The following is a 15287-nucleotide window of genomic DNA, read 5'->3' as shown; positions in this document are numbered from 1 at the left end:
CTAGGCCTAGACGCCGGGAGGCCGCAGATTTGCGTTCGGCCAGTGCCAAGAGGTTAAAACAAAATTCCATAGGTGTATGGCTTTCTTCTGTATTAAAATTGCACTGTAATGCTCACTTAGCATTGCCCCACATGGGTAACAACCACATAACCACCAGGAAACCAAGTGGTTTTCGGGTAATTTTTATTTTTAGATTCACGGTTTAAACCAACGTTTATATGATCCTGTATTGTATATATAGTATTTGTATTTTACAAAAGAAACTTAATACAGGGTACATTAATGACACACATTTTGCTGTAACCTTTTCTTTTTCAGACTGTGGGGGTTATTTACTAAACCTGGAGAGTGCAAAATCTGGTGCAGCTCTGCCTAGAAACCAATCAGCTTCCAGGTTTTATTGGCAAAGCTTAATTGAACCAACTGAAGTTAGAAGCTGATTGGCCACCATGCACAGCTGCACCAGATTCTGAGTGCTCCAGATTTAGTAAATCAACCCCTGTGTGTTTCTAGCTGAAATTCTCAGACATACAGAGCAGCCATGAAAGAAAAAGAGGGATGAATCACTTCTGTAATTCAGCTGTGTGAACTTCAACTTATCCAGCTCTGATTTTTTTTCTTTATAACTTTAGCTCAGTAAATATATTAAAATTAATCTGCTGGCGTTAAAATGTAATAGTGAAAATATACAAATATAATATTTAAAATTTGCCTAATTTAAAAATATTTATTTTTTTATATTTTAACCTTTAATAAGATAAAAATGCATTCTGCAAAAAAGATGCAAAAAGACTAGAGATGAGCGAAGTATTCAAAAATTCGATTCGACTGATTCGGCGAATTCGTGGAAAAATTTCGATTCGAGTCGAATATATTCGCTGTGAATTTAACTTAAAAAAGGGTGTTTCTAGGCTTCAGAGAGACTTAATATTAGTGCTGAACACTGTACCTTTAATTTAAATGCCCTTGGAGTCTGCTGGGGAAGAGAAATAATACTGTCAGGCAGTATGACATGCAGATGAGTGCCGTCGATCTTAGAATCACCGCACACTTCACTCATTTGGCCAGTCACGGGGCCAAAACCAGAGTGTGGAGCCACAGTGTGGCGGTGGAGGCAGCAGCAATGGGAGGCCATACAGCACCCTATGACAAAAATGGAAACCACCAGCAGTGTGAGGAGACCTGAAAGTGGCACATGGCAGAGTGTGGCGATAGAGACAGCAGCAATGGGAGGCCGTACAGGGACCCATGACACACTCTGGACGTGGCAGCAGCATGAGGAGGCGGTACAGGGGCCCATGGCAGATTACGGGCCTGGCAGCAGCATGAGGAGTCGGTACGGGGGCCCATGGCAGATTACAGGCCTGGCAGCAGCAATGGGAGGCCGTACAGGGACCCATGACACAATCTGGACCTGGCAGCAGCATGGGGAGGCGGTACAGGGGCCCATGACAGATTACGGGCCTGGCAGCAGCATTTGGAGTCGGTACGGGGGCCCATGACACACTCTGGACCTGGCAGCAGCATGAGGAGGCGGTACAGGGGCGCATGACAGATTACGAGCCTGGCAGCAGCAACTTGGACAGGAGGACGTTCAGTTTCTGCACCGTCTGGTGCGTGCTCGCAAACTGTTGTCTCTTGGAAACGGATTCCAAGAAAGACTGCTGACGGAATCCGTGAAGAGGAGTAGCAGGAGAAGGAGCATCTGAACGAGCGGAATATGCCAACAAGCGACAACAGGGGCCCATGACAGATTACGGGCCTGGCAGCAGCATGAGGAGTCGGTACGGGGGCCCATGGCAGATTAGGGGCCTGGCAGCAGCTATGGGAGGCCCGTAATCTGCCAGCACCCTATGACAAAAAATGGAACCCACCAGCAGTGTGAGGAGACCTGAAAGTGGCACATGGCAGAGTGTGGCGATGGAGACAGCAGCAATGGGAGGCCGTACAGGGACCCATGAGAGACTCTGGACCTGGCAGCAGCATGAGGAGGCGGTAAAGGGGCCCATGGCAGATTAGGGGCCTGGCAGCAGCTATGGGAGGCCCGTAATCTGCCAGCACCCTATGACAAAAAATGGAATACACCAGCAGTGTGAGGAGACCTGAAAGTGGCACATGGCAGAGTGTGGCGATGGAGACAGCAGCAATGGGAGGCCGTACAGGGACCCATGAGAGACTCTGGACCTGGCAGCAGCATGAGGAGGCGGTATATAGGGGCCTATGGCAGATTAGGGGCCTGGCAGCAGCTATGGGAGGCCCGTAATCTGCCAGCACCCTATGTCAAAAAATTCTACACACCAGCAGTGTGTGAGGAGACCTGAAAGTGGCACATGGCAGAGTGTGGCTATGGAGACAGCAGCAATGGGAGGCCGTACAGGGACCCATGACACACTCTGGACTTGGCAGCAGCATGAGGAGGCGGTATATAGGGGCCTATGGCAGATTAGGGGCCTGGCAGCAGCTATGGGAGGCCCGTAATCTGCCAGCACCCTATGTCAAAAAATTCTACACACCAGCAGTGTGAGGAGACCTGAAAGTGGCACATGGCAGAGTGTGGCGATGGAGACAGCAGCAATGGGAGGCCGTACAGGGACCCATGAGAGACTCTGGACCTGGCAGCAGCATGAGGAGGCGGTATATAGGGGCCTATGGCAGATTAGGGGCCTGGCAGCAGCTATGGGAGGCCCGTAATCTGCCAGCACCCTATGTCAAAAAATTCTACACACCAGCAGTGTGTGAGGAGACCTGAAAGTGGCACATGGCAGAGTGTGGCTATGGAGACAGCAGCAATGGGAGGCCGTACAGGGACCCATGACACACTCTGGACTTGGCAGCAGCATGAGGAGGCGGTATATAGGGGCCTATGGCAGATTAGGGGCCTGGCAGCAGCTATGGGAGGTCCGTAATCTGCCAGCACCCTATGTCAAAAAATTCTACACACCAGCAGTGTGAGGAGACCTGAAAGTGGCACATGGCAGAGTGTGGCGATGGAGACAGCAGCAATGGGAGGCCGTACAGGGACCCATGAGAGACTCTGGACCTGGCAGCAGCATGAGGAGGCGGTATATAGGGGCCTATGGCAGATTAGGGGCCTGGCAGCAGCTATAGGAGGCCCGTAATCTGCCAGCACCCTATGTCAAAAAATTATACACACCAGCAGTGTGAGGAGACCTGAAAGTGGCACATGGCAGAGTGTGGCGATGGAGACAGCAGCAATGGGAGGCCGTACAGGGACCCATGAGAGACTCTGGACCTGGCAGCAGCATGAGGAGGCGGTATATAGGGGCCTATGGCAGATTAGGGGCCTGGCAGCAGCTATAGGAGGCCCGTAATCTGCCAGCACCCTATGTCAAAAAATTCAACACACCAGCAGTGTGTGAGGAGACCTGAAAGTGGCACATGGCAGAGTGTGGCGATGGAGACAGCAGCAATGGGAGGTCTCCCATTGTCCCAACATGGCCCAAATAGTCCCAACATGGGCCCCCTGGCCACGCTTGACTTTCTGGCCACATAGTCGACATACGGCTACGTTTACTTCCTCGGGCGGCTTGACGAAAAATTGCCACACCGCCGAGTAGGAAACTTTGCCCCCGATACTCCTCACTGGCTGACTGCTGCTTCCTCCGTGCACACCGGCACCACTACTGGCCGTGGTGGTAGGCTGCAGTGGAGCTGGTGCTCTACTCCGTGGCCGTTTGGCTCCACTGACACTGCTTCCACTGACACTGCTGCGACCCTGCTGCTGTCTCCTGGGCAACCCACCGACTGTTTCGCTCACTGCCAAGAGGACACGTGATTTCAGTGGGCTTGGTCCCGGGCCATGCCAACTAACGGTTGTGTCTGATGTACCCACCGACCGTTGGCTGTAGGTGTCAGAGGTGACCTGGGAAGAGGAAGACGACCGAGCCAACCAATCGATGACGGCAGGGTTGTCGGTGGAGACACGACCGCTGGATGACACCGGGAGCACTGGCCTCTGGCTGCGAATAGTGCTGCCTCGACCCATTCCTCTGCTGCCACGTCTGCTCGCTCCTAAAACATTGCCTCCTCTGCCACTCCTCTGCATGTTGTCTGACATACTCTTTAATTAAACGATTATGTGTCCCTGAGTAACAATTCTGTGTCCCTGAGTAACAATTCTGTGTCTGTGCGAGTAACAATTCTGTGGCCCTAAGTAACAGTTCTGTGGCCCTCAGTAACAATTCTGTGTCCCTGATTAACGTTTCTGTGGCCCCAAGTAACAGTTCTGTGGCCCTCAGTAACAATTCTGTGTCTGTGCGAGTAACAATTCTGTGTCTGTGCGAGAAACAATTCTGTGGCCCTAAGTAACAGTTCTGTGGCCCTCAGTAACAGTTCTGTGTCCCTGAGTAGCAATTCTGTGTCTGTGCGAGTAACAATTCTGTGTCTGTGCGAGTAACAATTCTGTCTGTGCGAGTAACAATTCTGTGGCCCTAAGTAACGGTTCTGTGGCCCTCAGTAACAGTTCTGTGTCCCTGTGTAACAATTCTGTGTCTGTGCGAGTAACAATTCTGTGGCCCTAAGTAACAGTTCTGTGGCCCTCAGTAACAATTCTGTGTCCCTGATTAACGTTTCTGTGGCCCCAAGTAACAGTTCTGTGGCCCTCAGTAACAATTCTGTGTCTGTGCGAGTAACAATTCTGTGTCTGTGCGAGTAACAATTCTGTGTCTGTGCGAGTAACAATTCTGTGGCCCTAAGTAACGGTTCTGTGGCCCTCAGTAACAGTTCTGTGTCCCTGTGTAACAATTCTGTGTCTGTGCGAGTAACAATTCTGTGGCCCTAAGTAACAGTTCTGTGGTCCTCAGTAACAATTCTGTGTCTGTGCGAGTAACAATTCTGTGGCCCTAAGTAACAGTTCTGTGGCCCTCAGTAACAATTCTGTGTCTGTCCCTGAGTAACAATTCTGTGGCCCTAACTAAAGTTTCTGTGGCCCTAAGTAACAATTCTCTGGCACTCAGTAACAATTCTGTCTGTCCCTGAGTAACAATTCTGTGGCCCTAATAACGTTTCTGTGGCCCTAAGTAACAATTATCTGGCACTCAGTAACAATTCTGTCTGTCCCTGAGTAACAATTCTCTGGCACTCAGTAACAATTCTGTCTGTCCCTGAGTAAAAATTCTGTGGCCCTAAGTAAAGTTTCTGTGGCCGTGAGTAACAATTCTCTGGCACTCCGTAACAATTCTGTCTGTCCCTGAGTAACAATTCTCTGGCACTCAGTAACAATTCTGTCTGTCCCTGAGTAAAAATTCTGTGGCCCTAAGTAAAGTTTCTGTGGCCCTGAGTAACAATTCTCTGGCACTCCGTAACAATTCTGTCTGTCCCTGAGTAACAATTCTCTGGCACTCCGTAACAATTCTGTCTGTCCCTGAGTAACAATTCTCTGGCACTCAGTAACAATTCTGTCTGTCCCTGAGTAAAAATTCTGTGGCCCTAAGTAAAGTTTCTGTGGCCCTGAGTAACAATTCTCTTGCACTCCGTAACAATTCTGTCTGTCCCTGAGTATGAATTCTGTGGCCCTAACTAGCGTTTCTTTGTCCCTAAGTAACAGTTCTGTGGCCCTGAGTAACAATTCTGTGTCTGTGCGAGTAACAATTCTGTAGCCCTAAGTAACAGTTCTGTGGCCCTCAGTAACAGTTCTGTGTCTGTGCGAGTAACAATTCTGTGTCTGTGCGAGTAACAATTCTGTGGCCCTAAGTAAAGTTTCTGTGGCCCTCAGTAACAGTTCTGTGTCTGTGCGAGTAACAATTCTGTGTCTGTGCGAGTAACAATTCTGTGGCCCTAAGTAAAGTTTCTGTGGCCCTAAGTAACAATTCTCTGGCACTCAGTAACAATTCTGTCTGTCCCTGAGTAACAATTCTCTGGCACTCAGTAACAATTCTGTCTGTCCCTGAGTAAAAATTCTGTGGCCCTAAGTAAAGTTTCTGTGGCCCTGAGTAACAATTCTCTGGCACTCCGTAACAATTCTGTCTGTCCCTGAGTAACAATTCTCTGGCACTCAGTAACAATTCTGTCTGTCCCTGAGTAAAAATTCTGTGGCCCTAAGTAAAGTTTCTGTGGCCCTGAGTAACAATTCTCTGGCACTCCGTAACAATTCTGTCTGTCCCTGAGTATGAATTCTGTGGCCCTAACTAGCGTTTCTTTGTCCCTAAGTAACAGTTCTGTGGCCCTGAGTAACAATTCTGTGTCTGTGCGAGTAACAATTCTGTGGCCCTAAGTAACAGTTCTGTGGCCCTCAGTAACAATTCTGTGTCCCTGATTAACGTTTCTGTGGCCCCAAGTAACAGTTCTGTGGCCCTCAGTAACAATTCTGTGTCTGTGCGAGTAACAATTCTGTGTCTGTGCGAGAAACAATTCTGTGGCCCTAAGTAACAGTTCTGTGGCCCTCAGTAACAGTTCTGTGTCCCTGAGTAGCAATTCTGTGTCTGTGCGAGTAACAATTCTGTGTCTGTGCGAGTAACAATTCTGTCTGTGCGAGTAACAATTCTGTGGCCCTAAGTAACGGTTCTGTGGCCCTCAGTAACAGTTCTGTGTCCCTGTGTAACAATTCTGTGTCTGTGCGAGTAACAATTCTGTGGCCCTAAGTAACAGTTCTGTGGCCCTCAGTAACAATTCTGTGTCCCTGATTAACGTTTCTGTGGCCCCAAGTAACAGTTCTGTGGCCCTCAGTAACAATTCTGTGTCTGTGCGAGTAACAATTCTGTGTCTGTGCGAGTAACAATTCTGTGTCTGTGCGAGTAACAATTCTGTGGCCCTAAGTAACGGTTCTGTGGCCCTCAGTAACAGTTCTGTGTCCCTGTGTAACAATTCTGTGTCTGTGCGAGTAACAATTCTGTGGCCCTAAGTAACAATTCTCTGGCACTCAGTAACAATTCTGTCTGTCCCTGAGTAATAATTCTGTGGCCCTAATAACGTTTCTGTGGCCCTAAGTAACAATTATCTGGCACTCAGTAACAATTCTGTCTGTCCCTGAGTAACAATTCTCTGGCACTCAGTAACAATTCTGTCTGTCCCTGAGTAAAAATTCTGTGGCCCTAAGTAAAGTTTCTGTGGCCGTGAGTAACAATTCTCTGGCACTCCGTAACAATTCTGTCTGTCCCTGAGTAACAATTCTCTGGCACTCAGTAACAATTCTGTCTGTCCCTGAGTAAAAATTCTGTGGCCCTAAGTAAAGTTTCTGTGGCCCTGAGTAACAATTCTCTGGCACTCCGTAACAATTCTGTCTGTCCCTGAGTAACAATTCTCTGGCACTCCGTAACAATTCTGTCTGTCCCTGAGTAACAATTCTCTGGCACTCAGTAACAATTCTGTCTGTCCCTGAGTAAAAATTCTGTGGCCCTAAGTAAAGTTTCTGTGGCCCTGAGTAACAATTCTCTTGCACTCCGTAACAATTCTGTCTGTCCCTGAGTATGAATTCTGTGGCCCTAACTAGCGTTTCTTTGTCCCTAAGTAACAGTTCTGTGGCCCTGAGTAACAATTCTGTGTCTGTGCGAGTAACAATTCTGTGGCCCTAAGTAACAGTTCTGTGGCCCTCAGTAACAGTTCTGTGTCTGTGCGAGTAACAATTCTGTGTCTGTGCGAGTAACAATTCTGTGGCCCTAAGTAAAGTTTCTGTGGCCCTCAGTAACAGTTCTGTGTCTGTGCGAGTAACAATTCTGTGTCTGTGCGAGTAACAATTCTGTGGCCCTAAGTAAAGTTTCTGTGGCCCTAAGTAACAATTCTCTGGCACTCAGTAACAATTCTGTCTGTCCCTGAGTAACAATTCTCTGGCACTCAGTAACAATTCTGTCTGTCCCTGAGTAAAAATTCTGTGGCCCTAAGTAAAGTTTCTGTGGCCCTGAGTAACAATTCTCTGGCACTCCGTAACAATTCTGTCTGTCCCTGAGTAACAATTCTCTGGCACTCCGTAACAATTCTGTCTGTCCCTGAGTAACAATTCTCTGGCACTCAGTAACAATTCTGTCTGTCCCTGAGTAAAAATTCTGTGGCCCTAAGTAAAGTTTCTGTGGCCCTGAGTAACAATTCTCTTGCACTCCGTAACAATTCTGTCTGTCCCTGAGTATGAATTCTGTGGCCCTAACTAGCGTTTCTTTGTCCCTAAGTAACAGTTCTGTGGCCCTGAGTAACAATTCTGTGTCTGTGCGAGTAACAATTCTGTGGCCCTAAGTAACAGTTCTGTGGCCCTCAGTAACAGTTCTGTGTCTGTGCGAGTAACAATTCTGTGTCTGTGCGAGTAACAATTCTGTGGCCCTAAGTAACAGTTCTGTGGCCTTCAGTAACAATTCTGTGTCTGTGCGAGTAACAATTCTGTGGCCCTAAGTAAAGTTTCTGTGGCCCTAAGTAACAATTCTCTGGCACTCAGTAACAATTCTGTCTGTCCCTGAGTAACAATTCTCTGGCACTCAGTAACAATTCTGTCTGTCCCTGAGTAAAAATTCTGTGGCCCTAAGTAAAGTTTCTGGGGCCCTGAGTAACAATTCTCTGGCACTCAGTAACAATTCTGTCTGTCCCTGAGTAACAATTCTCTGGCACTCAGTAACAATTCTGTCTGTCCCTGAGTAAAAATTCTGTGGCCCTAAGTAAAGTTTCTGTGGCCCTAAGTAACAATTCTCTGGCACTCAGTAACAATTCTGTCTGTCCCTGAGTAACAATTCTCTGGCACTCAGTAACAATTCTGTCTGTCCCTGAGTAAAAAATCTGTGGCCCTAATTAAAGTTTCTGTGGCCCTAAGTAACAATTCTCTGGCACTCAGTAACAATTCTGTCTGTCCCTGAGTAACAATTCTCTGGCACTCAGTAACAATTCTGTCTGTCCCTGAGTAAAAATTCTGTGGCCCTAATAACGTTTCTGTGGCCCTAAGTAACAATTCTCTGGCACTGAGTAACAATTCTGTCTGTCCCTGATTATGAATTCTGTGGCCCTAACTAGCGTTTCTTTGTCCCTAAATAACGATTCTGTGGCCCTCATTAACAAGTCTGTGTCCCTGAGTAATGGTTCTCTGTCCCTAAGTAACTTTTCTCTGTCCCCAATTATCGTTTCTGTGGCCCTAACTCTGTCCCTGTCCCTAGTACAGAGCGGTCTGCCTCTGTTCAATAACTGCAGGCAAATGAAGAATTCCAAAATGGCCGCTATTTATAGCTCGACCATTACACAGTGCTGGCTGGCTGGCTGCTGATTGGCTGATGCGATCACATGTAGTTGAGGAATGCATTATGGGTCAGCGCGCCTTGTCTGCGCGCCTTCCCAGACATCCCCGCTCCGTCGCCGCACATGTCAGCCGCCATTTTCTGAAAAATTTCGATTCGCGCGTCCGAATTAGGCTATTTTTCGGATTCGGCACGAATCGAAATTTTTCCGATATTCGACTCGAATTCCACTTCGGATACTTTGATTCGCTCATCTCTAAAAAAGACATTCTGTACAAACTTCAATAAACTGGGTTTTAAGTGTAGTTCACAATTCACACGTCTCAGGTAATTCTGAAAACTTAATGTATCTACAGCCAACTTTTCTAAAAAGAGTTGGGAACAGGCAGAACCCCACATCAGCTTTTTATTGTCTCTACGGGAGGGGTAATTGTCTTCATTTTTGGCGGTGGTCCGTCACCAGGAAAGAATGTGTGAAGACAAAATTACAGCTGTCACAGGAACAGGCAGGAAAGAGAAGTCTTCCAATGGTGTTACCTGTAGTGACACCTGTTCCCTCACTTTGGGGAGACTTCCTGCTCATTTATGTTCCCTGTACAGAAATCTCAATAGAACTAAAAAAGAAACCTGACATGGGTTCTAACCATTTGATATAAATTTGAAATAAAACTTTTGGCATTTTTTGGTATAAGATATACTTTGAAATCTCAGAAACATGTCAGAATTAGAAAATAATGAAAATTAAAGTGTATCATAACCCTAGAATCAAAAAGTTTTAAATAGCAAATCAATCCTTAGATGTGGTGCCTGCTTTAATTAGATTTTTTCAGGTTTTATTTCCTTTATTTTCACCTGGTGATTCTTCCTGTCCCAAAGTGACATTGCTTAATCACTGTACTTATATGTGTATATATATATATATATATATATATATATATATAGAGGTTCAGCATTTTCAACCAGAGACAAAAATGCTGGGCAGTGTTAGGACTCCAGAGAACCTGCCCCTCGCCTCTTATTCATAACATAGAGTGGAGAGGAGAGAACTGAAAATAATGCTGAAAACAGTGAAGGGAGGCAAAGCTCGGGAGGTTTTCGGCTCACACCTTTTCTGACAGGAACATCTGCTATTTTTGTGCACTTATCAAACAGAATTAACAATGCTTTTAAAGAATATGTAAACCCAACATTTCATATTCCTGATGTGTGCCTGCTGTACCTTGTACGTGTATGAAAAGTATCCTGTTCTCTTTGTATTGCTTACTTTGTGTGAAATCCCTGGTTTTCCTTAAAGTTCCTCTGCTTTCCTATTAAAAACTGACCACACTAGGCATGAGAGCACAGCATGGCCAGTTCTCTAGCTGGGCTGGGAACTCAGCCTGCTCTCCTCCAATGATCAGACTTGTGCTGGCATGCCTCCCCCCCCTGAACAGTCATTCACTGGGAATATCAGTGTGCTGCTGCTTCTCCTCCCCTAGATCTCCAAGATCCTTATGTAGCTGACAGCAGAGGGTATGTAATTAGGAAAAGGTATTTATAATGTTTGTTATATCTATACACAAATATTTTGCCTTTCATTTATCTTTTTAGCTGAATGGGTTGTTTTACAAGATGGGGCTTCACATATACTTTAAAAACATATTTGGCAGACCAAATGAGAGTAAAGAGAAGTTTATTGTTTGGTTATGTAAACACATTAATGTGGCATAGCTATTTGTAATATACACTGTTTTTTTCTTAACACAGCAGACTTTTTCTCCAATAATTCCAGAGACGAAAACCATCACCTGTCATTTAAGTGCCTCCTTTTGTCTTTAGTTGCAGCTTAGAGCAACGCATGGCATAAATGTCAATTCCTTACAGACTTGAGCATATACAAACACTTTCTGCACAGACATATACAGTTGTGTTCAAAATAATAGCAGTCAGACATCACTAACCGGATCAATCACTGTTTTTGGTAGAAATAATATTTCTACATGGCAAATAATTTACTAGCAGGTGTAGTAGAGTAATAAAAACCCAACAGACCCAACAGTCATGACATGCATGCTGCTGATTCTGTGTAATTGAATCACTAATTGAAAGGGGCATGTTAAAATAATAGCAGTGTGGAGTTCTATTAGTGAGGTCATTCATTCTTTGAAAAACAGGTGGCAATTATTGCCCTTATTTAAGGAAGGAAGGCAGCAAATGTTGTACATGCTGATTACAGTGCATTTCTCTCTGAAATTCTGAGGAAAATGGGTCGTTCCAGACATTGTTCAGAAGAACAGCGTACCTTGATTAAAAAGTTGATTGGAGAGGGGAAAACATATAAAGAAGTGCAGAAAATGATAGGCTGCTCAGATAAAATGATCGCAAATACTTTAAAATGGCAACCAAAACCTCAAAGACGTGGAAGAAAGCGAAAAACTACCATTCGAATGGATAGAATATGGCAAGGACCCAGCCAACAATGAGCTCCAGGAAGATCAAAGAAGGTCTAAAGTTACCTGTGAGTACTGTTACAATTAGAAGACGCCTATGTGAAGCCAAGCTATCTGCAAGAAGCCCCCGCAAAGTCCCACTGTTGAAAAAAAGACACGTGCTGAAGAGGTTACAATTTGCCAAAGAGCACATTGACTGGCCTAAAGGGAAATGGCGCAACATTTTGTGGACTGATGAAAGTAAGATTGTTCTTTTTGGGTCTAGTGGCCGGAGACAGTTTTTCAGACGACCCCCAAACACTGAATTCAAGCCACAGTACACTGTGAAGACAGTGAAGCATGGTTGCGCAAGCATCATGATATGGGGATGTTTCTCATACTACGGTGTTGGGCCTATTTATCGTATACCAGGGATCATGGATCAGTTTGAATACATCAGAATACTTGAAGAGGTCATGCTGCCTTATGCTGAAGAGGAAATGCCCTTGAAATGGGTGTTCCAACAAGACAACGACCCCAAACACACCAGTAAACGTGCAACATCTTGGTTCCAGACCATCAAGATTGACATTACGGAGTGGCCAGCCCAATCCCCGGATCTTAATCCAATAGAAAACTTGTGGGGTGACATCAAAAATGCAGTTTCTGAGGCAAAACCAAGAAATAGAGAACTGTGGAATGTAGTCCAATCATCCTGGGCTGAAATACCTGTTCACAGGTGCCAGACGTTGGGTGACTCCATGCAACAAAGATGTACAGCAGTTCTCAGAAACAGTGCTTATACAACTAAATATTAATTGACTCAAAGGAAAGCAAAATCTTCAAACATTTTTCAGTTTAATCTAATATTCACTTTCCTGCAATTTTTTTAGAGAAACAACACAAATTTGATATATTTTCTTCATGTTTTGATTTGGAATAGAATGTGTAGTGTTCCCAATGCATTTGTGTGTATGGAAATAAAAGCTATTAGAAGGATTTTGAGCTTTATTAACTTTTTTCAACACACGGCTATTATTTTGAACACAACTGTACATATAAAGGAGCTGCAAATGTAAAGGTTATTTCTTCCACATAAAATCAACAGGGTCTTCTTTTTTAATAAATGGCTGATTTCAGTGTGTCGCAGACTGTTGTAAGCTAAATCTTCAGAGCTTTCAATGGTGATCACCAATAACATAAACACAAAGCAATTTTACTGGTTTAGGGTATAATGGTACTGAGAACCCTGTATTACGAAAATAGATGGGCTGCCACTAACTACTTTGTTTTTTGAAAAATAAACGCTAGTTTTCTGTATGTCATGCTGATCTTCTGTCTTAAATCTTTTCTGAATTACTAAATAAGAACAAGTATGCAGGTGTAGCACTACTCCCTTAGGAGTCGCTAAAGATTTGGGTTCCCCTATAGTCCTACATAGCCAGACAACACGCATTTCCTTCACACTGGTCCTTCAACCAGACCTTGAGCTTGTTTTGAAGTTTTATTAGAGGAATTGAACTTGGATGGGGTAAGGGGTGTATGGGACCCAAGGGTAATGGCCATAGAGGACAAACTCCTTAGCAATGTCCAAGTCTTTACAGCATCTCCTGTAGTACCACCCCTGATCCCAGATGAATCCTGTCCTCATTCAGCTGTGCTGGGTGTTTCCCTGGGCAGGGGATCCAGTTCCTGCCACTTCAGTGTGAACAGTCCCAGGTAGAAAGCTAATCCAGTTTCCTACCACAGTGCCTCTTTCCCCTTACTGGCCCAGAGGGTGCAGGTTTACTCACTCAGTCCTTCACCTGTGCTGCTGTTGGGTTGGTGGCTACTACCAGGCCTTCTAGCTTGGCCACTCCTTCCCTGCTGCACAAGTGGTCCTCTCTCTGGGGCCGGTAAAGTCCAGAGCTTTCCTCCTTCTAAGACCTCTGCCTGTAGTTGAGCCCCTCTCCCATATGGGCCCCCTCCCAGGCTTCTGCTCTCCAACCTCACTTCCTCTCCATCTTCCACCCGAACTCTCATGGTGTTGAATAGACTCAGTTACTCTTAAAGGCTGTCCTGGCCCTTTGCCAAGCCTACTGTTGGGGATTGGCCAGGATCCTCTAAGAGTAAAGACCAACCACTCCTCACCTGTGCTCACTGTTTCTAGATCTTTCTCCAAAGTTCTAGTGCAGGGGGAAGTTCCAGAAAGCTGGTCTGTAGAACCTCTCAGCTCTGACCGCAATTTGACCCTGGTAGCCATCACACCCAGGCTTCTACTCAGTCCTCCTTGCTGAAAATTGAACTAGAGCTTCCCCTAGCTAACTAGGAGGGTGCTACACAAGTCAGGCTGTCTGCATTTCACTATTGCTGCTAACTTATTCCATGTCATGGACACAAAGCATTGAAGCCACATTAGGACCATTTCTTATATTACTCTTAGTGCAGATTTCCTTTAATACCAAAATATCATTTAGCATCTTACCTTTAACCAGGATCTTTTCCTTGTGCAAGTTCTGTTTATTGTGCTCTAGGTTTGTAATTTGTTTTCCAAATATGAAGTTAAATGTTGTTACGGTTAGCCTGTCTGGCCCAAGGTTACTGGCGTCCTTTGGCGGGCAGTTCTTTTGCAAATAAATCTCAGGAACTGGCTGAGAATCTTGCTTGAGTGTCTGCGACAAACCAAAGGCTGAAGAAATAAAAGTTTATGGTTAGTCTTAGTGAGGCTGTAAAAGAAACAGTGTTTTTATATGTGCAGAGATATGAATCTGCACTTATTATCACACTGGAGGAATACAGTATTTAGCGCATCTTCTGTGTAAATACTATACAGTGAGTGAATTGTTTTTTTTCTTGAAATCAGATGATGTGTATCAGTGTACCAGCTCTGTGCCACAGGCATTGATTGTGTCAATAGTACATTGTGGGTTTCTGGATCCTACACAGGAGCAGTTTTATCTCTGACTATTTGTGATGTTCATGAATGCTTAGAACATTCTCATACTAAATTGGTGGCTGACTTTTCCCACCAGGCTCTATCTATAACTAATATAGAGAAGGAGATAAAACAATTTAGCATAGCTAGACTGCAGACTGCATGAACCTATAAGCAAAACATATTTTCATACAATATAAAGCAAATGGAAGGAAATAGCTGAAAGTGGAGGCCCTATCAATCAGGTAAAAAAAAACATGTTAGTGGCAAATTGGTGTTTAGTACCCTTGGATCCTCACAGTCTGTAACATGTGAATGTAAAAGGCTTCATGTCGGAGTAAGAATCTATCCCTGTCACCACCCCTATAAGGTTTATTAATATGTGGTCAACACCAACCAAGTTGTTGCCATTAATCTGTGGTTGTCACCCCTTGCTGGTTGGACCAGCAGGATGTCACGTTGCTACTTCTTAGGTAAAGTGTTAGCTGCACCTTAGAGATTTTGTCATTCTTGAGGAGTCACCAAAGACGGAATCACCAGTGTTCTATTCTTAAAACTGGTGTTATTTCCCCAGAACCATCAATCTGAGATAGGCTTTCAAGTCAGATATAAATCATATTAGTAGATGAGGGTACGAATTGTGTTGATATAGACTAGACTAATCAGGTTTTCTTTATGTACACACAGCACCTGAAGGGTCACCCACCTGTGTCAGTACCAAGGGATGAGGACAGTGGTGTTAGCTCCCACAAATGTTGCAGTGTTTTGCCATTTTAACATGTTTAGCTTCTAGTAAAGTTAATA

General features: G+C 45.0%; 1 protein-coding gene across 2 annotated transcripts in view; it reads right to left on the bottom strand.

Moving 5' to 3' along the window:
• CUNH10orf90 (chromosome unknown C10orf90 homolog) overlaps positions 1 to 15287 on the bottom strand; it is a 226362-nt gene that overhangs the window by 83609 nt on the left and 127466 nt on the right. For both annotated transcript variants that reach the window (XM_089669589.1, XM_089669599.1), the window contains exon 4: positions 14034 to 14237. In XM_089669589.1, the coding sequence (XP_089525715.1) occupies positions 14034 to 14237 (204 nt within the window). The remainder of the gene's footprint in view (positions 1 to 14033; positions 14238 to 15287) is intronic.

This window comes from Staurois parvus, unplaced genomic scaffold, assembly GCF_062004578.1.
Source record: "Staurois parvus isolate SC_StPar_1 unplaced genomic scaffold, SC_StPar_1.0 ptg000009l, whole genome shotgun sequence".
Classification (NCBI taxonomy): Eukaryota; Metazoa; Chordata; class Amphibia; order Anura; family Ranidae; genus Staurois; species Staurois parvus.
The sequence above is the reverse complement of the archived record's forward strand: the minus strand, read 5'-3'. Positions and strand labels throughout refer to the sequence as shown.